Source organism: Pristis pectinata, chromosome 10 (genome assembly GCF_009764475.1).
Source record: "Pristis pectinata isolate sPriPec2 chromosome 10, sPriPec2.1.pri, whole genome shotgun sequence".
Classification (NCBI taxonomy): Eukaryota; Metazoa; Chordata; class Chondrichthyes; order Rhinopristiformes; family Pristidae; genus Pristis; species Pristis pectinata.
Window position 1 is genome coordinate 87,405,357 of NC_067414.1, and position 26,815 is coordinate 87,432,171.

General features: G+C 40.9%; 1 protein-coding gene across 2 annotated transcripts in view; it reads right to left on the reverse strand.

The window, feature by feature from the left end:
- Positions 1 to 6,926: 6,926 nt before the first annotated feature.
- The window catches only part of nphp1 (nephronophthisis 1), a 68,154-nt gene continuing 48,265 nt past the window's right edge, over positions 6,927 to 26,815 (reverse strand). The window contains exons 17-20 of one of the 2 annotated variants that reach the window (XM_052024647.1): positions 24,043 to 24,155; positions 22,522 to 22,595; positions 12,629 to 12,673; positions 6,927 to 8,479 (exon numbers count right to left, since the gene is read on the reverse strand). In XM_052024647.1, the coding sequence (XP_051880607.1) occupies positions 8,183 to 8,479; positions 12,629 to 12,673; positions 22,522 to 22,595; positions 24,043 to 24,155 (529 nt within the window). In that variant the 3' untranslated portion in view covers positions 6,927 to 8,182. The remainder of the gene's footprint in view (positions 8,480 to 12,628; positions 12,674 to 22,521; positions 22,596 to 24,042; positions 24,156 to 26,815) is intronic. The other variant, XM_052024648.1, reaches the window with a different exon arrangement.

Here is a 26,815-nt window from a genome sequence, read left to right on the forward strand (position 1 = left end):
ATGGAAAACAAAGAAAAAAACTGCAGGACTGCAGGGAAGATTTAAAAAAATTGGACCAGAGTGGGCCATGTGCCCTCTCCAGCCTGATCTGCCATTCAGTAAGATCATGACTGATCTGATTGCTGGCCTAAACTCTAGCTTCCTGCTTGATACACACAACCAGTCAAAATATCATATTTATATTTCCATGCAACATTAAAGAAGGCCTTTTGGCCCATCAAGTCTGTGCCAACTCCCAAAACAGTCCTTCCCCAAATGATTTCCCAATAACCTACTCTCTTTCACATGCCCATTAAGTCTCTCCTAATTCTCTTAACACCCACCTATGCTAAGGGTAATTTACAGTGGGCAATTAACCAACTAGTCAGCATATCTTTGAAATGTGGGAGGAAACCAGAGCATTGTTGGGTGGTTAGGCAGGTGAGTGCAGTGGATCGAGTACGTGCAATCTCTGCACAAACAACAGCAGAGGTCAGGTTCAAACCAGATTGACTGGAGCTAAAGTAGCAGTACTACGTGCTATATCACTCTTATATCTATTTATCTCTGTCTTGAACAAGATGGTGAGATTAATTGGAGGTAGCTGTATGAGAGATTTATCTAGCTTAAAGCCGTCTGCTGGTTCTCTATGAAAGAACCAACACAAAATTTTCCGCTAAAAAATCTTCATATGCTAAAAGGTTCTACATCAAAAAGCTTCTTTGGCATTATATATTAGGGGAGTAAATAATCAAAAGTATGAATGGATTAATGTCATGATCTAATGAGCAAGAATCTTGATACCCTATTGAGTTTAATCATGCCTACGATTCTGAGTTCAATTTAATCTAAACAACAAATCTGTTTTTGTTTCAAGAACCAAGAAACCTCCAGTAGCAAAGTGTCTCTGTTTACTCCCATTGTATATAGGAATAGCATTTGGATTCACTAAGGTTTGTATTACTAGAACAGCTTTCATAAAGATCTGAATATGGTAAAAGCACAGAAGGATGCCATTCAATTAGTATCAGCTTTCTCAATGAGCAAGGCCGCCAATCCTAGTCTCTGTCTTTTCCAGCAAGGCCTAGAATTTTTATTTTCTTTGTAGTACTGACTCACTTCCTTTTGATGGTCATAACTGAATCTCCTACCTGTGTTCCGGATGCTGGCGCCGGAAACGTGGTGATGCTTGCAGGCTGCCCCCAGAACACTACGCAAAAGGATGTATTTCACTGTGTGTTTCGATGTACATGTGACTAATAAAGATCTTATCTTATCTTAAACATTTGCCGAGTATCACAAGAGGAGAGAAACTGAGACAAGTCAATAAAAGGTTGCAACAAAAAGTTCCATTATGACTCAAGGAAAAACAATTCAGTTGAAAGCTGACTTAAAGTTGAATTATAAACACACAACACACGTTCCTTCAGTCTTGGCATTGCCTCCTTGCCTTAACACTGTCTTACCACTGATATCTCATCTAAGTTTTGGCAATGAATGTGGTTCAAGTGTGTACAACTACAGTGCTGGAATCATAAAGGTACTGTTAACTGAACAGTTTAAATGAACAGGTATAACAGAACCACACAAGACTGAAGGCAAAACAAGCTATGTCCCAGAGTATGGATGGGATAATCTCATTCAACATTTTTCTGTTTAAATTAATTATAGAAATGTCAGGTAAAAGGAACTTTAAAAATTTACGAGCCAATGCAAATGCTGCATATACTTGGGTATACAAACAGTAGTCTTTGGAGCGTGAAAATTTTTCCCTCTTTAACCTTTTCCAGAACATGCAGTGCAAACCGGTTCCATGTCACATGAAGAGTCTAATCTTTCTATATATGGTGAATTATATCTTGACAACAGTCCTTGAGGCATCAGTGGTGCCTGCGCTACCTAGTTTCTTTCAAAAGCCCTTCGATAAGGATCAGCAACATTAAAATAACACAGGTATCTTGTTTTTCTCGTACCACTGACAGTTTGCATTCCTCAACAATCAAATTGAAATCTGTTGGGATCACTTTGACTATGCAAGGCATTCCAATCAGCTCATTATAGCTTGACACTCCTATACATAAACACCACCCCCACCTTCCAACATTCATATTCTGGAGGGTGATACAGAGGATGTGTGGTGAGAACATGTTGTGCTGAATTCATTTAAATTATTTCCCTACAATGTGTGCTTTCTCACTGCCAGTTCTTACCTCTGATCATTCTGCCAGTCCTGGTATGGTTTGCATTTTCATTCCCATGCCCAGTCAGAAATAACTTTTTTTAATGCATAAGTATTTATCATGCCCTTTGATGCTCTATAGATATTGCTAAATCAATAAGAGATCTTGATACAGTTTGCTTTCAAGAAAACTTGACATGGTGTTGACTGTAAGTTGGTTTATTATTGTCACATGTACCAAGGTACAGTGAAAAACTTATCTTGCATACCATCCATACAGATGAATTCATTACAACAGTGCATTGAGGTAGTACAAGGGAAAACAATAACAGAGTGCAGAATAAAGTGTTACAGTACAGAGAAAGTGCAGTGCAGGTAGACAGTAAGGTGCAAGGTCACAATGAGGTAGATTGTGAGGTCTAGGGTCCATCTTATTATACTAGGGAACCATTCAATAGTCTTATAACAGCGGGATAGAAGCTGTCCTTGAGCCTGATGGTACGTGCTTTCAGCCTTTCGTATCTTCTGCCCAATGGAAAGGGGGAGAACAGAGAATGTGTGGGGTGGGTGGGATCTTTTATTATGCTGGCTGCTTTACTGAAGCAGCAAGTGTAGACAGAGTCCATGGAGGGGAGGCTGGTTTCCATGATGTGCTGAACTGTGTCCACAACTCTCTGCAGTTTCTTGCAGTCATGGGCAGAGCAGTTGCCATACCAGGCTGTGATGCATCTGGATAGGATGCTATGGTACATCGATGAAAATTGGTGAGAGTCAAAGGGGAAATCCCAAATTTCTTTGGCCTCCTGAGGAATCAGAGGCATTAGTGAGTCAGCAGTTAACGCTCCAGTTTCTGAATAGCAAATCTTTGGACTCAGGTCTCCAGAGATGAGCTGAAAATCTAGGCTGACACTCCAGTGTAGTACTAAAGTTTTTGCTTGCCTGCACTGACATTGCTTCAAGCATCTCATTGTCCATCACTTTGTCTATAACTTGCCCCATATTTGTCTTACTTGTGCTCTGCAGCAAAACTTTGATGGAGCAGGCTTAGACAAAGGCTGGCGGATGTGCAGAGTGTGATGCTGAGGGCAAGAGTAAGCCTGCCTGACAACATACATGAAATGTCAAGTAGCACTGGGGAGTCTGCTGCTAACATTGTGCATGGTTGTGTGCAAAGCCTGAAACCGATCCCTTCCAGCATGGAAGTTGCATCTAGCTTTATTTCAGCTAGCTTTGTTTCACCATTTGTCGACCCAACCATGATGCACCAATTGATGGTGGTGGAGCTACCAATGAAGTAATATCAGAAGCTATCCGACCTATAGGTCTGATTTCTGGCATGCAAGTTCACCTTTCTTCAGTCCAAGCCCACCATGGCTCTGGACACCAGTGTTGAAAGGGGCTTGGAGGATATCATGACACTTCAGCAATCCATCCTCCAACAGATCACTGAGATTGCTGAGGCACCACTCTCCAGATCAATGACAGTGTCTCCATGGGACCAAGAATTGGTAGTCCATCCCCAGTATGACAGCATGTATGATCTCAGCACCACTGTTTCATTGGTGCATCATTCAGCCAGCTAACTCAGACTACTATTGTTTGTGGTGAGACGATGTAGCCCAAAGTCATTCCATCTGGACACAGACCTCAAGGCTGCCCCTCTGAGCCATTTGCAGCCTTTTCTACAGCAAGTGTGCAGCTGATGTGCTCTTACCCAGTTCTCCATCAGCTTGTCTGCAGTCATTGGTGGAGAACTGGATGGCAGGAGGTTTGGTAAATGTGAGCAGTAGACAGATAAGAGGTATATACAAGAGTGTCTCATCAATGATATGGTTTCAAGTTTGATTAGATGCCATACGCAATTTGGAATTATAATTTATTTGGATTTTGCATTCAAGACGACACTGTGATGTTAAGTAATGAAGGAAAGGTAATACAGGGACTTCTCTGGAATGAAGAATACTTCCATTATATTTTTATTCACTCGCAAGATACAGACATCATTAGCAAAGCCCAATTCCAAACTCTCCTTGAGAAGAAAATGGCAAGCCATCTTCTTGAACCATGGCAGAGCATGTGATAAAGCTACTTCTGATGATATAATTACGGGGAAAACTGCTGACTCACAGCTCCAGCAGCCGAGTTCAATCCTGATCTCCAGTGCTGTCTGTTTGGTGTTTGCACGTTCTCCCAGTGACCTCATGGGATTCCTCCCACATCCCAAAGCTGTGCAAATTGCTAGGTTAAAAGAGTACCGTAAATTGCCTGTAATGTATTAGTGAGAAGTTGAATCGGTGGGGGGGGGGGGGGGGGGGGGGAGTTGATTGGAATGTAGGGAGAGTAAAATAGGATTACTGTAATTAGGTGGTGGATGGTCAGTGCACATTCATTGGGCAAGGGGCCCGTTTCGTGCTTTATGACTCATTGAAACACTGTTGCATGAACCAGCAGGTTCCAGGATCTCAACCCCATCAGGGTGCTGTGTAATTTTGAAATGAGGTTGCAGGAGGTGATGTTCTCGCGTTCCACTGCCCTGTTCTTCCAAGTGGTGAAAGTTGAAAAATCTCAGTGAGTTTCTGCAGTGCATTTTGAAGATAGTGCTTGTGGCGGGTGGAGAGGGAATAGCGGTGGAAGAAAAACTTCAGGGTGCTCGTTGAGCTGCCAATCAATTGTGCTTCTTTGTCCTGGATGATGTTGAGCTTCTTGAGTATTGTTGGTGTAATGCAGCAGATCAGGCAGTATCCAAAGGGGCAAATAAACAGTCTACATTTCGGGTCCAAACCCTTCATCAGGACTCTGTGGGATTCAGTGATGGCGCTACCACTGAATGCCAAGGGAAAGTGGTTAGAATCACTTTTGTTGGAGAGGGTCATTGACCGTCACTTCCACAGTACAAACGTTATTTGCCCATGTTGTTCAGGTCATGCCACTCATGGACACAGAGACTCTCATTATATGAGCTCAGACTTTCCACAGGATCTGGTGGTTTTCCCCACAGCTGCCCCTCAACGTCTCTCATTGTGAGGGTGTTCTGTTCTTGTTCTTGATCTGACCAATGCAAAGAGTCAGACATAACGAGGACAATGCTTGCCCCTCCACAGGCACTAGCTGTAATATAGTGGGTTCAGTTACTGCAATTTTAAAGGAATCATGCAAGTCCTCAAGTCCTGCATTGACCAAATTCACACATGATTTGGGCATAGAATGATTGAAACCTCTTAATGCTCTGGTGAAGGTCCATAGTGTTTGTGGAGATCTTTGTGAGGTGGGTGCAATACATCAGCAATGCACCGTGTGGGAGCTTGCACTGTCAGTAAATCCCTGAGCCTGCACTAGTTGCTCCTCTCTATCCATGGAGATGAATTTCTCTCTCCATAAGTCAAGGGTCTCCATCACTTCCCTTATTCAGATGCATACTGCAGAGTGGGAGGCTTTACTGGTTTCTTCTCCTTTCTTCTTCCACCAATTGCCATAGAGGCCCATCCTCTGTCTCCTTGCCCTGCTCAATGCCTGGTGAATGACTCTGAATCCCACAGCAAAAATATGTTGATCCCAAGGGACAGCATGCCCATTTGGCTTCTTCTGCAGCTTGACATCTACTCAATGCAGTTAGGGAATGTGCATTAAATGCTGACCATCCTGTGCACGAATGAAGAAAAAGCTTATATGCCACTCCCTGCCATCAGTATGCATGCCCCACACCCCAGGTTAAGAGCTCTAGGTAGGTGTTTTATTCAGGGTACCGCAGTTTAGATTACAGGGGATTGGTGTCTTCATGCAGACTCCCAGGTTTACTTTGTTAAAATTGACTCACATAGGTTTATATCCTCAGTTCTGAGATAAAGTAACACAAATGAAAGCATCTAGTGCACAATAGGGACCTTGTTTTAAAAAAAATAGAACAAAGCTTGCCCAGCAAGCCGTTAGCTTGCCCAGGAACCCAATGTGTACTTTGAGTGTTTTGTAGTACCTGGGCTTTGTCTGCTATCTTATTTTAATCATCATGGGAATGGGAAAAGCAGGGGCAGGAAAGGCATGTTTCAGACAATGTGTTCAACAAAAATTGCAACAACCTTCAGGACTGTGCAGGTGTTATACGTGACAAGTTTGCTGTAGTTAGACTAAATTGCCTTTGTGTATCATCATCCCAACACAATTAAATAAATGTGAGGGCACACTACAGGAGGACACACAGGGTCATTCATAGTTAATCTCACTCATTGAACCTGAATTTCTATAGAGAAGACGGTACATCAAAAAATGAGCTCCTCTTTCATCAAGCTCAAGAAATAAATCACAGCAATAAATAAAGTAAATGCTTCACAGGAAATGTGATAAAGTTTGGAAAAAAAAAATGATGAAAAGATTGGACATCAAATTGTAACAAAACACAAAACACTGGAGGAACTCAGCAGGTCAGGCAGCATCTATAGAGAGAAGTAAACAGTTGACGTTTCAGGTCGAGACCCTTTATCAAGACCCGAAGTTCCTCCAGCATTTTGTGTGTTATGCTCCAGATTCCAGAATCTGCAGAATCTCGTGTCTCTGTGGACATCAGATTGTGTTGCTTACCTGAGATGGATTGTAGCAATAAATTGGAAAAGAATTGGTTAATTGCTCTGATAAATACAAGTCATGGATTCAAAGAAAAAATACCAGTCCACTTTCCACCTCAGATGTCTAAGCTAAGAAATATTCTTTCTAGCTGTGCACTACTGTCACAAATACACTCTATAATAATTCATGAAAATGTACAGTTCCTTTGTTTCAAGGATATAGAACATTTTTTCTCCCAAATATGTTGATTTTAATCATTACAATTTTTATAACATTCCTTAAAAGACCAGCCATCACTTATCTAAGTGCACAAAGTACCTTCATACTTATGGTAAAAAAGTCAACTGTACAAATATACACTTTTAAGATGAAAAGCTTGAAACAAGGAACTATCATATTCTCGCACTCCCTGGTCAATATAAAACGTGCCAGCAAAGCTTTCTTTTTTTTAAAATAAATACAAGGGTTCTATAAGTAAGGCCTCTCAAAAACAAGGAACATTGTATCTGATTTTTACAATACATCCATAAGATACTAAATTGTCATTTGTCTACTCAGTCACACAACATACCTCTATTATCGTGTGCAGCTACAAATTTGTGTCTGCGTGTAGCAGTTGACTGGCTTTGATTTTAAACTAGCAACCCAATGGTCATAGGTTCAAATCCCAATGTGGATAAATGTGGAACAAGATGCTACTTTGCCTACATTACCAAGATTGAGCTTCAGTGCACATTATTATAGGATGGACTTTAAAAAAAAAGTAGAAACAGTATGGTGAAGTTTACACAGAATTTGTGCAAGGTGTAATAATTATGAAGAAAATCACAAATTCCTCCACCCCCCCCCCCACCCCCCAAAGGAACAGAGATGGTTTCAGTAGGAAATCTGAAAAAGGTTTCTAAGATAATGAAAAGTTTTGGGAAGGTTTATGGCCAAATATTTGCTAATTACCGATGAATATTGGGAAGGCTGTGGAAGCTCAGTGAGTTCATTCAAAAACAGGAATCAATAGAACTCTGGACATTATGGGAATCAATGGATATGGGAACAGTGCAGAAAATGGTATTGAAGTAGATCAGGCATGATCTTGATGATAGCAGAGCAGGTTCGAAGGGGCCATTTGTCTAACCCTGCTCCTATTTCTTACATGAAAGGTATTACTAACAGCGACTATTGCAGCAGAAACAACAAGATAATTTAAAATGGATGGATGAGGATTTGAAAAGAGTACAAAAGGATACAGAGAAATATTACCTGCAAACAGTACCTGGTGAAATACCAGGACAGATCTTAGCGGGAAAAGAGCCCTTTGACAACTTAAAATCATGCAGAAATACCACCATCATAGCAACAGTCACTGAGCTTATAAGGATAAAACTAAAATGGCAATCTTTGGTTATTTTCATTCCCTTTCTCCCAATTATTAAATGTTTGATGACCAGCCTTAAATAATACCATTCTCATTTATAGACAGGCTTGTGGCTCTGTTGATGAAACAGCCTTTTGAGTCACTCCCAGGAAATCATAGCTTATTTCTGAAATATCAAAAACATGATAGGCATGCTCTGGAGAAAGTAAGCTGTAAAGTGAGCCATTTTTCTCTTGGGTTTGTTGTAAAAAATTAGCTATGTCCTTCCATCGGCTAATTTCAACTTCCTCATCAGCCCATTTGTTTGCTGGGAGAGTTGTAGAACGAAGAAGAGGGTATACACTGTCATGGTACACTTGGACAAATAAATGCTTCATAAATTCTTCATCTCTCTGTAAAGAACAGAATTAAAGTGTGAGCTACTTCTGTGAGGATAAGACATCTTTAACATTCATTTAAACAGCAATTCTTTTGCAACTTAGTCATCAAAATATGTAAAGTATTAAAAACATTTTAAAATCCTATCTGGATTGAACAGCATCCTGCAGGTACAACTTTGATCAAAACAACAAACCCTTAACTGGTGTATCCTGCTAATACAAAATAAACAATTGATTAGAATCTAGTACTGGCAGATTTGGGGAAATATATTTAAAAAAGTCTAAAGAAACAGTGAGATTGTATTTGTACTTTCCCATCTGCATACTTTTCCATTTCTTAGCAATACATAAGTGACAGTGCAACCCTAAAGATACATCAATGGAGTTTATGTTTTTTTCTTTAAATCTCTATAAAGTTTTACTTGTGGGAGAAATAGAATTCCAGCAGCAGACAAGTTTAAACAAGACTGCAGGTTGTATTAGATCTTTAACTCCATGGATCCAATACAATTAGACAAACATCTGTGGAATGTATTGTGGCACCGATGTTATCACATCACAAAACCAGAAGCCAAAGTCAGATACGTGGTTTAGAAGTTTGCCTCCCTGAGAACAATATGTGATATTGTGGAACCAAACCAGTTTTAGAAACTTAAGCAATTGGAAACAGCATATCCTTAATGATAAATATCTTTTACATTCTTGCCATAGAAGCAGATTACCAAGCAGACTGAGAAAAAGACAGAAGGGTGTGCTCAAAGCTTCTTTGCTGAGGTGCAACATCCTCACCATCTGCTTGGAACCTCTAACCCATGACCGCTCAAAATGGAGAAGCAGCATTCAGGCTGTTATTGGGGTCATACATCAGGAGCATGCAGAAGCTCTGCTTAAGTGGCAGAAGGAATATGCCACCTCGCAAGCTAGGTGTCTACATGTCCCATTGGCCACCGCCTACACGATTAGTGGAATATTCTGCAGTTCCCATAATGATCTCATCAGCTACCTTAGAACCCACAAAAGTGGAGTGGAAGGAAGTCATTCTTAATTCAAGGGACTGCCCAAGAAGAAAACCTATGTATAGTATTACATTTATTCAAAATTTGGCAGTGAGGAAAAAAGAATGCACAATGAATGGTAGTACGTTGAGTGGTGCAGAACAACAGAGTCCTTGACGTGCATGAAAATCAAAAAATTGCACATGCTGTGAATATGAAATAAAAACAGAAAATTCTGCAAAAACTCAGCGAGTCAGAGTCCATCTGTGAAAAGATGAAGGGTTGTATACCCAAATGTTGACTGTTTCTCTTTCCACAGATGCTGCCCGACCTAGAGTTTTTCCAACATTTTCTGTTTTTGTCCTTGACATGCACGTCCACATGTCCCTTAAGATAGTGGCAATCATTCATTTATTTTAATTATGAGGAAATATACTAGTCCAAGGATTTTTACAAAAAGGAATGTCGAAGCTTGAGGAGATGTTTAATTAGGTTGAGAAGACAAGATAGAAAGGGTAGGAAGGATATAGTTCTCTTTGCAGACAGGGGCATAGAGTTGAAGTAACCGAATCAAATGAGAGCTGAGAAAAAAAATTCCAAGTCTGGAAGGGTGGTTGAGGAAATAAGTGTCATTGTATTTAAAAAGAACTTAGTATTTTTTATTTAATATATTGGTGGGCTGTGGCTTTGTTTAATGTCCCACTGTAGTAATCCCCAGGCAGATGGGCTTGTTCCATGGACTCATGTTTGCTCTTCATTTTACAAGCTGTGGTCAGTGTCCTGTATAGTGGCCATAGTCACAATACCTGCAATCTGCAGCAGTCTGGTTTGCCTTGTATAGTTGCTTATTCAGTGATAAATTCCATTTGCTGACAACATGGCTTAAGGCACAATCTATACAACATGCAAAGTGCAATAATCGTCATTTTGTCAGTGGAAATGCATTAGAGATTATTGGCAGGTTGAAACATCACCTCTGCTCCAACTAACTGAAAATCAAGAAAAAAAAACTGCTGATGCTAGAACTCTGAAGTAAAAACAGGAAATGCTGGTAACACTAAGCAGATCAGAGATAGAAACAGAGGTAGAGAGAGAAACAAAGTTAACGGTTCAGGTCAAAGACTCTTCAACAATTCTGGGGAGATTCCATCTCGAGAACTCCTGATCAACAGAAACACTTCCTTTAGCCCTGTTACTTTCTCTAATCTATTCATTGCTACCTGTCAACGTGACATCGACCATCCCAATATTTCCACTCAGCTTACTCACTTTAACCTACTCCCTTCTGAATGCAGCACTCCACCGATTATGGACCAACCCTGATATCCCCCTTGAATCAACCAACAAGAGTGGTGCAGTGTGATCTGGCAAGATGGCTTGACCTCTAGCTCCCAGAGGCCAAATGCCAGTTCTCAGACACCTCCTCATATCCCTCTCTCTGGATTCCAATCTCCTGGTGAGCTGGTTTTAGCCACATCCCAAAGACATGCTGGTAGGTTAATTGGCTACTGTAAATTAACCCTGGTGATTGGTGGTAGAAGCACAAGAGGATACTGGGCATTAACTTAGAATAGTTGCAGGGGAATGGGACTGATCTGATTGGTGAGAAAGCCAACATAGACTCAATGGGCTGAATGACCTACTTCCTAGCTGTCAGGAAAATAAGAAAATACGGCCCCACCACTTAACATCATGCCATTGTCTCCCAGATAGTCACTGACTTCATTTCTCCAGGATCTTCCCTCCACAGCCTCCTGCTTCATAGTCCCTTAACCTGCTTCCACCTCCTCACCAAAATCCACAAGTAGGATTGGCTATTGTTTCAGCATGCTCTTCTCCCACTAAATCTAATTCTTGCTACCTTGATTCCATTCCTTTTCCCCAGGACAGCCCCTTCCCACTTACATTCAAAACACCTCTGATGCCCTCCACCAGTTCCTTGACCCAGCCAGCTCACCTTTATCACTGACATGCAATTCCTCGACAGCTCCACTCCACAGCAGGATGGTCTGAGAGGCCCAACTATTTCCCCTCCACCAACACACACGTGCTTGGCTGAACTTGTTCTTACATGGAATAACTCCACTCACTTTCTCCAGATCAAAGGTATGGAAGCTTGCATGGATCCAAGCTAAAACTGTATCTTCATGGAATACATGGAACATTCCTTGTTTTCAGTCCAGCTCAGACCTCCTCCCTCAACTCCTTTTCTGGTACATTTGTGACTGTATTGGTACTGTTTCCTCTGCTCATACATAATTCAAAAATTATTACTTTTGCTGTCAACTTTCATTCTGCTCTCACTTTCACAGGGCCCCTTCTCTTTCTGTATTTCTCTGTCTCCATCTCAGGGGACAGGTTAGCGACTAATATCCATTACAAGCACAAAGATTCCCACAGTTACCTTGATTATACTTCTTCTCACCCTACCTCCTGCAGCGATTCCATTCCATTCTCCCCATTCTGGACATTTCTACATTCTCCTTTTAGTTTCAGGTTTCAACCACAGCTCTGACTACATTTCACAGCTTTGACTACATTTCACAGCTTTAGCACGTCCCTTTGATTGTTTTCCCTCTCTCTAACTGCTCTCATTAACCAGCAAACACTGAGATCATCTGGGAAACCCAGGCTTCACCCCAAAGTTATTCCCTTTGTCTTATCAATTGTCTCTGCAACTCTGAAAACTAATTTGATTTCCTAACCAGAGAAGTGATTTTGGACTACCAGACCCAGAACAATAGTTAGAGAAAAAAGACTTTGTGTTTTCAAAAGTACAGCTCTTCCAGAATCAAGAGCCAAATAGTTATAACCTTGTTGTATTGCCTTTTCAGTTATTTTGCTGTTCTTGAATAATCAGTAAGAGGCACACATGAGCTATTTCATGATGATTGTTCACCTGATACATTTTGTTAGGTAACATTCCTGTTAAGTGCCTGGGGTGCTTGTTGACATTAAAGATAGTATACAAGTGCAACTGATTGTTGTTATTGGTGCCTCCTCCTACTTCAGCAAAGCAACCTGCACTCCGGTACTTTTACATAACAATGTAACAGGGACTAGCAATCTCTCAAAAGCCTGTTATTCTTTCTAAATTAGCATTACATTGCAATATTGTGAATTTACAAGCAAATCAAATGCAAATAAAATTATTCATAAAAATTACCTTCTCAGATCGTTTCACAGTTAATTCCTTTTCAGACCACGCACTCTGCCAAATGGGAAACAAATCAGGTATCAATATCGGTGAAGGAAATTTCTTTCACTTACAATATTATAAAATAGCAAAAGCATTCATTCCTATTCCTATTTACAAAACTGCCAACAAAATACTGAAAGAGCTTGTTTAAATAATACATCAGAACTCCCTTGGAATACAGCCAAACTGTGATACAATCCACTAACTGAAAATCAATTTATTAATATCAATTAATCAACCTCAAACACCCATTAGGAAAGTAGAATTAAGAGTCTATCACTATTTGAGTGATCTGTGCAAGTACTGTGCAATCCCAGGTGAGAGTATATCCCAGGTGAGAATGAGAATCCCATGATTGAGACCTTCTCAGCTGAAGGCACAAATAATTTCTTTCTTTTAAATGCACAGTTGGACTCAAGGTGCACAAAGTTTGAAATGCAGATTTGCAGTTTCTGAGGAATATTCATCATTTTGTCTCGTCTCTCACCTACATAGTTCCACAGAGTTACTACAGGTGTGTCTCGGGATGAGATTATAGCTAACAGGAATCAGAAACCTGAAGTGTACATGGCTCAACAAGAACAAGCAATCAGGGCTGCCAAAATGACTCAGAAGGCCAAAGCTACCACATAGGATGTCAGCGTGCCTACTGTCAAGGCAGTTCAGAAGACAGCAACCAAATAGACAGGTTCTCAGGCAATGAAATCTTAGACTCTCCATGTCTGAATAAAGTGCGAATAAAATCTAAAAAAAAAGTAACTGTCCTTAGAAGCAAAGGCACTCGCATCAACAGAACACCACTGCCACAAACCAATGAACAAGTCAGAGAAAGTGCAAAGGATATGTTTCTGTACACCTGCATTTCTGTAATATTTTTCATTTCTCTTGTAGGATGTCCCAAAGTGCTCTTCAGCCAATGAAGTACTTTTGAAGGACAAGCATTGATGTAATTTACAAAGCAAGGAGTTAAAAATTTACAGTGCCTTTAAATCCTTGATGCACGACATATACGTTTGGGCCACAATTGTTCCTGTGGCCTCACAAGGTCCGTTACAGTCCTATCTGGCTGCTCGCCACACTGCCCCAGCCATAAGCTTGCCAACAGTTCCCTGGAGTCACCAGATCAGTCCCAACTCTTAAAAGGAGCATCCCAAAATTGCCATCTAGCACGGGCAAGTGCTAGGACCCAAAGACAAACTCAGCTCTAGATGCAGTCGTACAGACGAGCATGTGTCTGTTATTGTGCTGTAAACCCTTAACTTTCATGGGGCACAAGTTCCAGAATTGGACATGAATCCTGTACAGAAAGTACAGAAGTGAAATAAAAAGGTAAGTACAGTATATAAATTGTAACACTTAATAAACTTACCTTAACATGCACAGATAATATAACTACCATGAATATGTTAGGTGCATCCATGAGGCTTCCTTGAAACAGTATGTTGACAGTCCAACTTGGGAAAGGGCCATACGAGACCTTGATTTGCAAAATGAGCCTGGCCAGGTGATCAGAGTTTCAATGGGAGGGCATTTTGGGAATAGTGACCATAACTCCACAAGTTTTCAGAAAGTCATGGATAAGAACAAGACTGCGGCTCGGGGAAAAGTGCTAAATAGGAGGAAAGCTAATTACAACAGTATTAGGCAGGAGCTGGGGAGTGCAGATTTGGAGCAGCCATTATTGGGCAAGTCCACGTCTGACACATGGGAGTCATTTAAAAGGCCAGCTGGTCAGAATTCAGGCCCAATACATTCCTGTGAGGAAGGCAGACAAGGATGACAAGTATTGGGAAACTTGAACAATGAGAAATGTTGTAAATTTAGTCTACAAGAAGGAGGAAGCATATGCAAGGTTTAGGAAGCTGAAATCAGACAGGCCCTTGAGGACTATAAAGGGAGTATGAAAAAACTTAAATAGGGAATCAAAGGGGCTAAAGGGGCCATGAAATGTTCTTGGCAAGTACGATTAGGAAGAATCCCAAGGAATTTTATACATATATTAAAAACAAGAGGGTAACTAGAGAGAGTGTAGAACCACGCAAGGACAAAGTAGGGAATTTATGCCTGGAGCCAGAGGAAATGGACGAGTTACTAAACAAGTATTTCACATCGATATTCACAAGAAGAAGGACGGGGGGGGGGGGGGGGACAGTGGGATCGGGGGGGGGGGGTATGTTGATATTCTAGGGATGTTGATATCAAGAAGGAGGTGATGCTGGTGTCTTGAAGAGCATCAAGGTGGTTAAGTTCCCAGGGCCTGACGAGGCCAGGTTATTGGGAGAGACAAGAGATGAGACTGCTGGGGCCTTGACAGAGATCTTTGTATCCCTCTTTAGCAACAGGCAAATTCCCAGAGGACTGGAGAATAGCTAACGTTGTTCCTACGTTTAAGAAGGGCAACAGGGACAAACAGGAAAATATAGACCAGAAAGTCTATATCAGTGGTAGGGAAATTATTGCAGAATATTCTTAGGGATAGACTTTACACACATCTGGAAAAGCATGGACTTATTAGAGATATGCATGGTTTTACACGGGACAGATATGTCTTTTGAGTTTTTTTTTAAAGGAGTTGACGAAGATGATTGAAGAGGGTAGGGCAGTGGATGTTGTATACATGAACTTTAATAAGGTCCCTCATGGTAGGCTGAACCAGAAGATTAAGACACTTGGGATCCATGGACACTTGATAGATTGGATTCAAAATTGGCTTGGCCATAGAAAGTAGCGGGTAGCGGTGGAGGGGTTTACACTGACTGGAGCTCTGTGCAGAGTTATGAATAGTGAGTAAGATTGTCAAAGGATACAACAGGATATAGATCAGTTGGAAATATGTACAGAGAATTGGCAGATGGCATTTAACGCAGACAAGTGTGAGGTGTTGCACCTTGGGAGGTCAAACATAAGTGGAAAGTATACAGTAAATGGCAGGACCCTTAGGAGCATTGATGCACAAAGGGATCTTGGGGTGCAAGTCCTTAGCTCCCTGAAAGTACATAATGTGGTAAAGAAGGCATACAGTATACTTGCCTTTATTGGTTGGGACATTAAGTATAAAAGTTGAGAAGTCATGTTGCAGCCGTATAAACTTTGGTTAGGCTACATCTGTGCGCTTTTCTGGTCGCTGCATTACAGGAAACATGTGGAGGCTTTGGAAAAAGTGCAAAAAGGTTCACCAGGATGTTGCCTGGATTAGAGAGTATTTAGCTATAAGGAGAGGCTGGACAATCTTGGATTGTTTTCTCTGGAACGTCGGAGGCTGAGGGGTGACATGATAGAAGTAATATTAAGTTATAAGAGGCAAAGATAGGGTAGATAGTCAGAGACTATTTGCCTGGGTGGAAATGTCAATTACTAGAGGGCATAGATTTAAGGTGACAAGGGGAAAGTTTAAAGGAAGTTTCCAAGGCAAGTTTTTTTTTCCCCCACAGAGAGGATGTTGCTGTTATATCTGCTTTTACCACCTCCCCTGGCAGTGTGTTCCCCCTGGAACTTTATCCCCTTTTTAAATAGTTTGTTTACTCTGAATGGGAAAGAGAACAACAGACAAACAACACAGATTATCTTAAGTACATGGCTTTCATTTTAAAAATTCAATTCTAATTGCTGGCAAGAGTCTCTCTTAATTTACTCTCATCACATTGTCCTGTTAAATTTCAAGTTGCTTTAACCAATGGAAGGTGAGCTGCAAATTCACAAAGCTGCAAAAGTTAAGGATATACTGTATAACACTGGGTATTGTAGTGGTGGTACAGAAGTGAAACAATAACTCTCTTTCACAGATGCTCCCTGACTTGCTAAGTATTTCCAGCATTTTCTGTTTTTATGATAAGATTACCACTATAGTATTGAAAGAACTGCATGCTCTTTGATCATAAATGCTCAACTAAAATTAATCTGGATAATTTGATTGCAAACTGTAAATCTCAGATCTTCACTATTGCTTTTTGCACAGAAAGAAACAGTAGTTAATGAGTTTAACCTAATCAAATCCAATCACTTGAGGCAAGTTCAAGAGTGGCCCTGTACTTATCACTGCACTCTTCATTATCATGCAAACCAAGGTGATTTAAGATGCATAATGAGGCTGCAATCAACTGGCTCTGACAAAGGTCAATTTAAACACAGTAGCTATAGTGTGGTGAATAAAGTGCTATTAAACAGCACTTATACACCAGTAACTGTTTGTAGGGTTTCACCAGAATCACTTGTCTCCAAGTCTTATCAAAGCTTAGGTCCAAATCCCAGTACAGCAGCACTGGAATTTTTATTCAGCTAATTAACTAATGTGGAATGTAAAAAACAAAACTGCTTTCAATATTAGTAATCATGAAACTACTAGTATATCATAAAAATCTGCCTGTTGCTCTAATGCAGCAACAGATGACTATAAGATTAATAAGGAAGGAAAAAACATAGCCATAAACATAAAGGCAGATAACTAGTGTTTCCATGGATACTTAAAAAAGAGTAAACAAGTTGATTATTGGTCCTATATAAAGTGAATCTTGTGAATGAAGAACCAATCATTACATTTACTAACATACAGTTTAAGTTAAAGTAATGAGTTTGGTCAAATGGGAATAATCAGCATTTTCAGACATCGTTATGAATCAATGCTGCTTTAAAATAAGATAAAATAAGGATGAACGTAGCAGGTTTGACAGAATTGCTAGAGCTACTGGGAACGCGAAGGTTTAATTTAGTTGGCGCCTTCATCCAAGTACAAACTTTGAACATTACCTTAAAAACATCAAAAATATAATTAAAAGTCAAGCAACATATAGCAAAGACCAGGACAAGTTTTGTAACCCAAAAGTTTGCAGCACAGATGAAAATCTTTAGGTGACGGCAGGGCTACCTTCTGTTTGTTTTTTTTATATATAGTTAAAGCCACCTTGGAACTGTGAGTATTGAAGGAAAATGGCTATTGAGAATGAAGAGACTGGTGGACCTTCTCTTGGGAACTGTAACTGATAGTAGCTCGAATACAAGCATTAATAAAAGAAGGGAAGCACAGCATGATATTGCACCTCCAGAGTGGGCAATGAACTAGAAACTTATAGACACAGAATTATCCAGTGCCTGGGTGTGGCTAGTTTAAAGCATTGGGCCACCAGAACAAGCAACATCAATTCGTTGCTGACTGGCGGGAACTGGAGAAGTAAATCCTCCGACATCTATGTGACCAGATTAAGAGAGTTGTCTAAAAGGACAGGGCTGTATATTCCCTTCACAAAGTAGAAGCGAGAGAGCATATCCAGTGGAAGATCAATGAATCGAAAGTAAAGAGAGAAGCAATTGCTGAACTCAAGGCAAGACTTGCCAGCATTATGCAAATTCCACAAGAGATCAATTGAGATTCGAGTGAACTTGTCAGGTCCTCAAGTAAATAAATACAATGCCTCTGTTGAATGTCTCAGAGGGATCACTGGATAGCTCCTGAGCAAAAGAGCATTTGTAGGAGATAGAACATAGAACACTACAGCACAGTACAGACCCTTCGGCCCACAATGTTGTGCTGACATTTTATCCTGCTCTAAGATCTACCTAACCCTTCCCTCCCACATAGCCCTCCATTTTTCTATCATTCATGTGGCTATCAAGAGTTTCTTAAATGTCCCTAATGTATCTGCCTCCTCCACCTCTGCTGGCAGCGTGGTCCACGCGCCCAGCACTCGCTGTGTAAAAAAAAACTTGCCTCTGACATCCCCCCCCCCCATGCCTTCCTCCAATCACCTTAAAATTATGCCCCCTCGTATTAGCCATTTTCACCCTGGGGAAAAAGTCTCTGACTGTCCATTTGATCTTTGCCTCTTATCATCTTGTACACCTCTATCAAGTCACCTCTCATCCTCCTTCGCTCCAAAGAGAAAAGCCCCAGCTCACTCAACCTATCCACATAAGACATGCTCTCCAATCCAGGCAGCATCCTGGTAAATCTCCTCTATATCCTCTCTAAAGCTTCCACATCCTTCCTATAATAAAATGGCCAGAACTGAACTCCAAGTGTGGGTCTAACCAGAGTTCTATAGAGCTGCAACATTACCTTGCAGCTCTTCAACTCAATAACCCAGCTAATGAAGGTCAACACATCATACACATTCTTAACAACCCTATCAACCTGCACAGCAACCTTGAGGGATCTATGGACGTGGACCCCAAGATCCCTCTGTTCCTCCACACTGCTAAGAGTCCTGCCATTGACCTTGTATTCTGCCTTCAAATTTGATCTTCCAAAGAGTATCACTTCATACTTTTCCGGGTTGAACTCCATCTGCTACTTCTCAGCCCAGCTCTGCATCCTATCAATGTCCTGTTGTAACCTACAGCAACCTTCTACACTATCCACAACACCACCAACCTTCGTGTCATCTGCAAACTTACTAACCTACCCTTCCACTTCCTCATCCAAGTCATGTATAAAAATCACAAAGAGAAGGGGTCCTAGAACAGATCCTTTCTGAATACCACTGGTCACCAGCCTCCAGGCAGAATACGCTCTGTCTACAACCACCCTCTGTCTTCTATGGGTGAGCCAATTCTGAATCCACACAGCCAAGTTTCCCTGGATCCCATGGCTCCTGACTTTCTGAATGAGCCTTCCATGAGGAACCTTATCAAATGCCTTACTGAAATCCATGTACACCACATTCACTGCTCGACCTTCATCAATGTGCTTTGTCACATCCTCAAAGAATTCAATCAGGTTCATGAGGCACGACCTGCCCCTCACTAAGCCATGCTGACTGTCCCTAATCAGCCTTTGCTTCTCCAAATGCCCACAAATCCTGTCTCTAAGAATCTTCTTCAGTAATTTGCCCACCACTGAAATAAGACTCACCAGCCTATAATTCCAAGGATTGTCCCTACTCCCTTTCTTGAACAAAGGAGCAACATTTGCCACCATTTGCAATCATCTGGCCTGTAGCCAGTGAAGATGCAAAGATCATCGCCAAAGGTGCAGCAATCTCTTCCCTTGCTTCCCGTAATAACCTTGGATATATCCCATCCAGCCCCGGTGACTTATCTATCCTAATGCTTTTCAAAAGTTCCAGCACATCCTCTTTCCTCACGTCGACATGCCCTAGCATATCAGCATGTTGTACGCCATCCTCACAAACGTCAAGGTCTCTCTCACTGGTGAATACTGAAGCAAAGTATTCATTAAGGACCTCCCCTACCTCTTCGAACTCCAGGCACGGTTCCTCTTTTATCCCTGATCGGTCCTACCCTCACTCTAGTCATCCTCCTATTCTTCACATACGTGTAGAATACCTTGGGGTTTTCCTTGATCCTACTCGCCAAGGCCTTCTCATGCCACCTTTTAGCTTTCCTAAATCCATTCTTAAGCTCCCTCCTGGCTACCTTGCAACTCTCCAGAACCCTGTTTGATCCATGCTTTCTAAACCTTAGGTAAGCTTCTTTCTTCCTCTTGACAAGATATTCTATGTCTTTTGTCAACCATGGTTCCTTCACTCTACCATCCTTACCCTGCCTCAATAGGACAAACCTATCCAGAGGCCCATGCAAGTGCTCCTTAAACAACCTCCACATCTCTGTTGTGCACCTCCCCAAGAACAACTGTTCCCAATTTACTCTCCCAAGTTCCTGCCTAATAGCATCATAATTCCCCCTCCCCCAATTAAATACTTTCCAATATCGTCTACTCCTATCCGTCTCCAAGGCTATGGTAAAGGTCAAGGAGTTATGGTCACTGTCTCCAAAATGCTCTCCCACCGAGAGATCTGAAACCTGATCAGGTTCATTGCCTAGTACCAGGTCCAGTATGGCCTCTCTTCTAGTCGGCCAGTCCACATACTGTGTCAGGAATCCTTCCTGGACACACCTAACAAACTCTGCCCCATCTATTCGCTTTACACTAAGGAGGTGCCAATCAATATTAGGGAAGTTGAAATCACCCATGACAACAACCCTGTTATTTTTGCACTTCTCCAAAATCTGCCTCCCGATCTGCTCCTCAGTGTCTCTGCTGCTATTGGGGGGGGGGGGGGGGGGGGGGGAGGGGGAGGGGGGGGGGTCCGTACAAAACTCCCAATAGAGTGATCGCTCTCTTCCTGTTTCTGACTTCTACCCACACTGACTCAGTAGACGATCCCTCCAGGACATCCTCCTTTTCTACAGCTGTGACACTGTCCCTGATGAGCAAAGCCACTCCCCCTCCTTTTATACCTCCATCCCTATCCCTTTTGCAGCATCTAAACCCCAGAATATCCAGCAGCCATTCCTGCCCTTGTGACAACCAAGTCTCTGTAATGGCCACAATGTCGTAGTTCCACGTACTTACCCATGCTCTAAGTTCATCACCCTTGTTCCTGATACTTCTCGCATTAAGGTAGGCACACTTCAGCCCATCCAACTGACTGCAATTTTGTCCTTTTAAATGCCTATCCTTCCTCACAGTCTTTCTACACGCTGCATCTACTTATACACTAAATACATGAATCTCTGACCTATCACTCTGGTTCCCATCCCCCTGCCAAACTAGTTTAAACCTTCCCCAAAAGTTCTAACAAACCTGCCCGCAAGAATATTGCTCTTGAGCAAAAGAGCACCACTGATGTATTTAACGCATTCCAAGCATTAGAATATTCAGGTTGAAAGCAAACTGAATTTTTAAATGGATGCCGGTAAAAGATAATATTCCTACCCAATTCCTATGGTGACAAGATATCAGTGATGTCCTGAAAGAAGTAGCGTTGATTATTTGAGGTGTTCATTCCCTTAAGATAACAAGCATTTTTTTTAATATTTCCCCCCATTGTCAAATGAGATTATTTTAAATCAGTGAACAATGAGCCCGCAGGGTCAGTGAAAAGAAATCAGAGCGAGAAACATAACTGGAGTTTTGTTTAAACTCAAAATAAACAGAATTAGAATCTGTAATGAAAGTCCACGTAGGACTAGGGGAGGACTTTAGAAAGGGCCATTATAGCCAATAATGATCAGAAGGGTCTTCAACCTGAAATGTTAACTGTTTCTTTTTCCTACATATGATACCCCAGCATTTTGCAGCATTTTCATTTCTTGTTCCTAATACATAATACTTCTGTTCAATCTCAATTTTTGTACTTCAGTGAAAGTCCCTGGGAGCAACACAAGTGCAAATTACTACTGTTCTCTATTTCGATCCATATTCTTAAGAGCCTACAAACAGGGATACACTTGTATTTAAAAATAAGTTCAAGGGTGCCTTAACATCCTGAATTTCCATAGCACTACTAATGTTTTTAACACATTCCCAAGCATAGAAAAATGAATCACCAGACTACAGGAAAACTCCAATAATCCAGCACCTTTGGGGCTTTGGTGGTGCTGGACTGGTAGGTTTGCCAGACTATTGGATATTATTCCGATTAATCCACCAACACACTTTTAATTCACTTTTTGAGGAAACAATTTGTATATGGTCAACTTTGCTCCAAGCAACCAAAAGACCTGCTCCTAAACGGGAGCGCTGCAGGTAGAAATAGTTGAATGCAATAGTTGAATGCATTGGAGGCCTGACTGGAACCACAAAAGGATTTGTTAACGAAAGAATTTTGAACTCTGTAATGGTGAAAAAAACCTCTTGGAAGTCAGTGAGGACAAGGATAATGCATGAACATAATTTAGGGAATTTGTGCAAATTGGAGCACGCGACAATAGGGAGGAGGGCATTGGAATAATCTCGTCTTGAAGTAACAAAAGAATGAATAAAGGTTCCACTGGTAATTTGGTGAGAAGTAAGCAGACTCATGCAATGCTCTAGAAGTGGCATATGCAAGTTTTAAAGCTACCAAAACTATCTGTGATTTTGTGCCAGAAAAAAAAGTGCAGAACAGCAATAAAAGACTTACCCTTAGAGCATCTACAATATCAGTTTGTTCCACAAGTTCTGAAAACGTTGCCAGCACTGGGTTACAGATGAGATCTATAATGCATGTAAACAAGGAAAATCAATGCCAATACGCGAGCTTTATTCTAACATCTCACATCGCTTTGTGCAATGCAAATTAGACAAGGCACAAGAACTGTCCCGAAATCAGTAATTTGTTCTACCGATTAAAGTTACATCATTGTTGCAGTGCCTTGATAGGGAAACATGATGGAATATGTAGCTAGTGGAAGCACATAATCTATTAAGGTAATCAAACCAAACTTATTGATAAAGCACTGACTATAGTTGGGAGCCATTATTCTGAAGGGAGTGTGCATTTTGCAGAAACTTTCTGGGATAACACTGGGTTACGGCACTACTAACTCAAGTGCAGCTGCGAAAGCCAGGAGAGTTAATATGAATGGGTTTGGTACAGTAAATAGAACATAAAATTCCTGTGGTTGGCAAATCAATGATGGAAGCTGGATAGAGTGGGTTCATTCATTTAAAATTGTTAGCAAGAGAGTGAGAAATATGGTCAAATTTCTTTCTACACGGAATGACTAAGGCAGTCATTGCATGTTTTTTTTGAGAAAGAGACACAAGAATAATTGTCTGTTATCTGTATAATCCACTGATTGAACAGAGTGGGCACTGAGATTGGTTTTGGATTGCTCTTATAAAGAATCAACAAAAACTTGTAGAAAAATGATTCTCCATCCGCACTGTAAACCACTACAGCTCTATGACAGCATATTCCTTTGTGACCAAAACAATGTGTGTAATTGATTCTTTCCATTGATGTACTTATGGTTCACCCTAACATGCCAAATTTCTGGAGCAACAGATTACCCCAATATGTGACAGAACTGGTTCTCCCTCGGTAAGTTATTTTTACTACTGAGAAGAGTGATAAAATACCAACCTACTGGTCAATACTGTTAAGAAAAAGTCCTTATCATGAACACCAATTACCAATGCTATAGATTAGGACTATTTTGGACTTGTGTCTGCAGCAATGAAGTTTCACTCTTACTACCATACACCCTTTCCTCTCACTTGCTAAAGTGCCAGTTTTCATCCATTCGCTTACCAAATGGCTGCAATTCAGAAGTATACCTTGATGATGAATGAGGGTAAGATTAAGCACAGCTATGATTTGTTCAGTGAGACATATTTCAGGCAAAGGAGCACTGGGAAATAATCAAAGCGGGAAACCAGACCAATACTCCCTGTCCCTAATGCAGAGGCACTTCAGCCAATTGTCATACTCCTGGCTCTCTATGGCTGAGATTAGCTGGCAGCACCAACCAGTGTTTGATCCTAGCATGATGCTGGCTCAGCTGCTCACTGCATAAATTGAATCAGCCATCAGCTGAATCTAAAATAAAGGAATATACTTAAGTCTGAGCAATTCCCCTGTCTAAGAGGTTGGAACCCACCAAAACACAGTAACTTTCACATTTGGATATAATGAAGGCTTTTGGCCTAGTATTCTCACCAGCACTTTGCATATTAATTCTGTCTTTAAGAAGGGCTTCTGCAAGTAATTGTCGATAAAAGGCCAACAGGTGGATGTAGCACTTGGGACCAACCAGAGTTTCTGGAAGCAAGCTGCAAATAAAGCAAGCAATTACCTAATAGCCATTAAAAACAGAATTGTAATTGTCATATCACAGCTGTAGGCTAAAGACTTCTACAGCTGCACAATTCAAACAGAAAATCCTAGGGGAGGTGGTGGAAGCAAATATGATAGCAGCATTTAAAGAGGCATTCAGACAGGCACATGAACAGACAGGAAATTGATGGAAAAGGACATGTTGGCAGATGTGCAGTTTAAATTGGTATTTTGGTCAGCACAGACATTGTGGGCCTAAGGGCCTATTCTTGTGCTGTACTGTTCTATGTTCTACAATCCTGGAAACACTCAGCAGCTCAGGCAGCATCTGTGGAAAGCGAGAGAGTTAACATTTCAGGTTGAAGACCCTTCAAGATGGCCAATGACACGTTGACATGTTTCAACCTGAAATGTTAAACCTGTTTCTCTTTCTGCAGATGCTGCCTGGGCTGCTGAATGTTTCCAGCATTTTGCCTTTATTTCAGATTTGCAGCATCAGCAGTTTTGTTCCCCACATTGTTCCACGGTTCTGTGATGTCTATACACAGATGCCATAGCTGCCAACAAATTAGTTAAATCACAGCATCCAATTACACTGTTTCTCAGCATAAAATTACCCAGCACAGAGAAGCAGAGAAAACGACTACTGAAGCCAACCAGTCCATGCTAATATTTATGCTCCACTCGATCCTTACCCCAGCCTCCTTCACTTATTAGAATAACTTTTACTCCTTTCTTCTTCATATGCTCATCCAGCCTCCTCTTATATGCATCTATGTTATTTGCCAATTCCACAGGTCTATTACATCCTTGTAATATGCAGTGGTTATACTATCCCCACCCACCCCAATTGAAGGTTATCAGCAAACTTAAAAATTGTACTTCTGATTATAAAATAATATATACCTGTCCTTATCTAATGAAGGAAACCATCCTATTCATCCATCATTTTACCTTCAGGTTCTGTGAACAATATACTACAAGCTCGCTCTTAAGCTCCATAGCACTTACTATCCTCCCATTACTGTATATTCCTTTGCCATGTCTGGATCTCCCCAGCTCTGGATTAAATTCTATTTGCCATTTTTTGTGACAACTGAGTAAAACAGCTAGATTTTCCTAAAATCGATAGCTTTCCTCCTCAATGTCAGTCACGCAGCCAATTTTTATATTACCTATAACTTCTTCATCATTCCCTCTACATTTGTCTAAATCATTAATATACGCAACAAGAAGCAAGGGACCAAGTATGGAGCCTTGCAGAATCCTATTGCTGACATCCTTCCAGTCACAAAATACCTGTGAATGATTACCCTTTGATCCCTGCTACTAAATTAATTTTTGTCATACTTCTTTGGGCTTGTAATTTTTTGACAAGCTCGGTACGTGGGGCCTAACCAAAACCCATGATGAAATCTATGTAGACTACATCAAACACATTGCTCTCATCAATCCTCCTTATTACCTCCTCTAAATATTGAATCATTGGTCAGACACAGCATTCCCTCACATTTCCATATGGATTGTCCCTGATTAATCAGTCTTTAAAAATGAAGATTTTTACTGTCCCTTAGAAGGGATTACAATAACTTGCACACAAACAACATTATGCAACTAGCCAGTAATTCTACCCTGTCAATAAATATACGTCCAATCTTCTCAATCTTTCTTCAATACAACTTCACCTCAGGAATCAACCTAGAAAAGCTTCCCTGAACTGCCTCCAAAGCAAATATATTCTCCTTTTAATAAGGAAACAAACTGTTGGCAGTTAGTTTCATCATTCTACAGTTGCAGCAAAACTTCTCCCCTTTTGTACTCGATCCCTGCAACTTTTCATTTGCCTTCCTAATTACTTGCTGTACTTCATTACTTCCTGTGAGTCATGTATGAGGGCACCCAGAGCCCCCTTTACACAGTATATGCCACTTTACTATTCCTCCTACCCATTTAGATAAAGTCAAACTTCCACATATTATGCTTCATCTATCAAATTTTTGCCCACTCAATTTATTTACATCCCTATGAAAACTATTAACATCCTCCTACAATACAGTCATCTCTTCATCCAAATCATTCACATAGATTGTAAATAGTTGACGGTCCAACACTGATCCCTACTGCAGATCTGTAAAGGACCCATTCATCCCAACTCACTACTTTCTGTTAGTTAACCAATCCTTTATCCATGCCAAGAATTCACCCACAACCTGATGAGCATTTACCTTGTGCCATAATCTTTTATGTTCCACCTAATCATATCCCTTTCGAATATTCAAATACACCAGATCCACCGATTCCACTTTATTCATCCTGCTGACCATATTTTCAAACAACAGTGATAGGTTTGTTACGTGGAAACATAAGAGACTGCAGATGCTGTAATCTGGAGCAAGAAACAAACCTGAGATCCTGGCTGGGACTGAACTGGAAGCTTGAAAACGGAAGTGAAAGCCTTGTTTTCTGCACAAGTTTGTTAAGCATGATTTCCTTGACACAAAGTCATTTTGACTTTGCTAAATTCAAATTTTGGCAATGCTACAAAGAGCAGAGAAACAGGATCTTCAGCTCATCATGTCTGCATCAACCATCAAACAACCTCATTCTATATTAATCCCTTCTTTTTTATTCTCCTCACATTCTTATCAACTCCCCA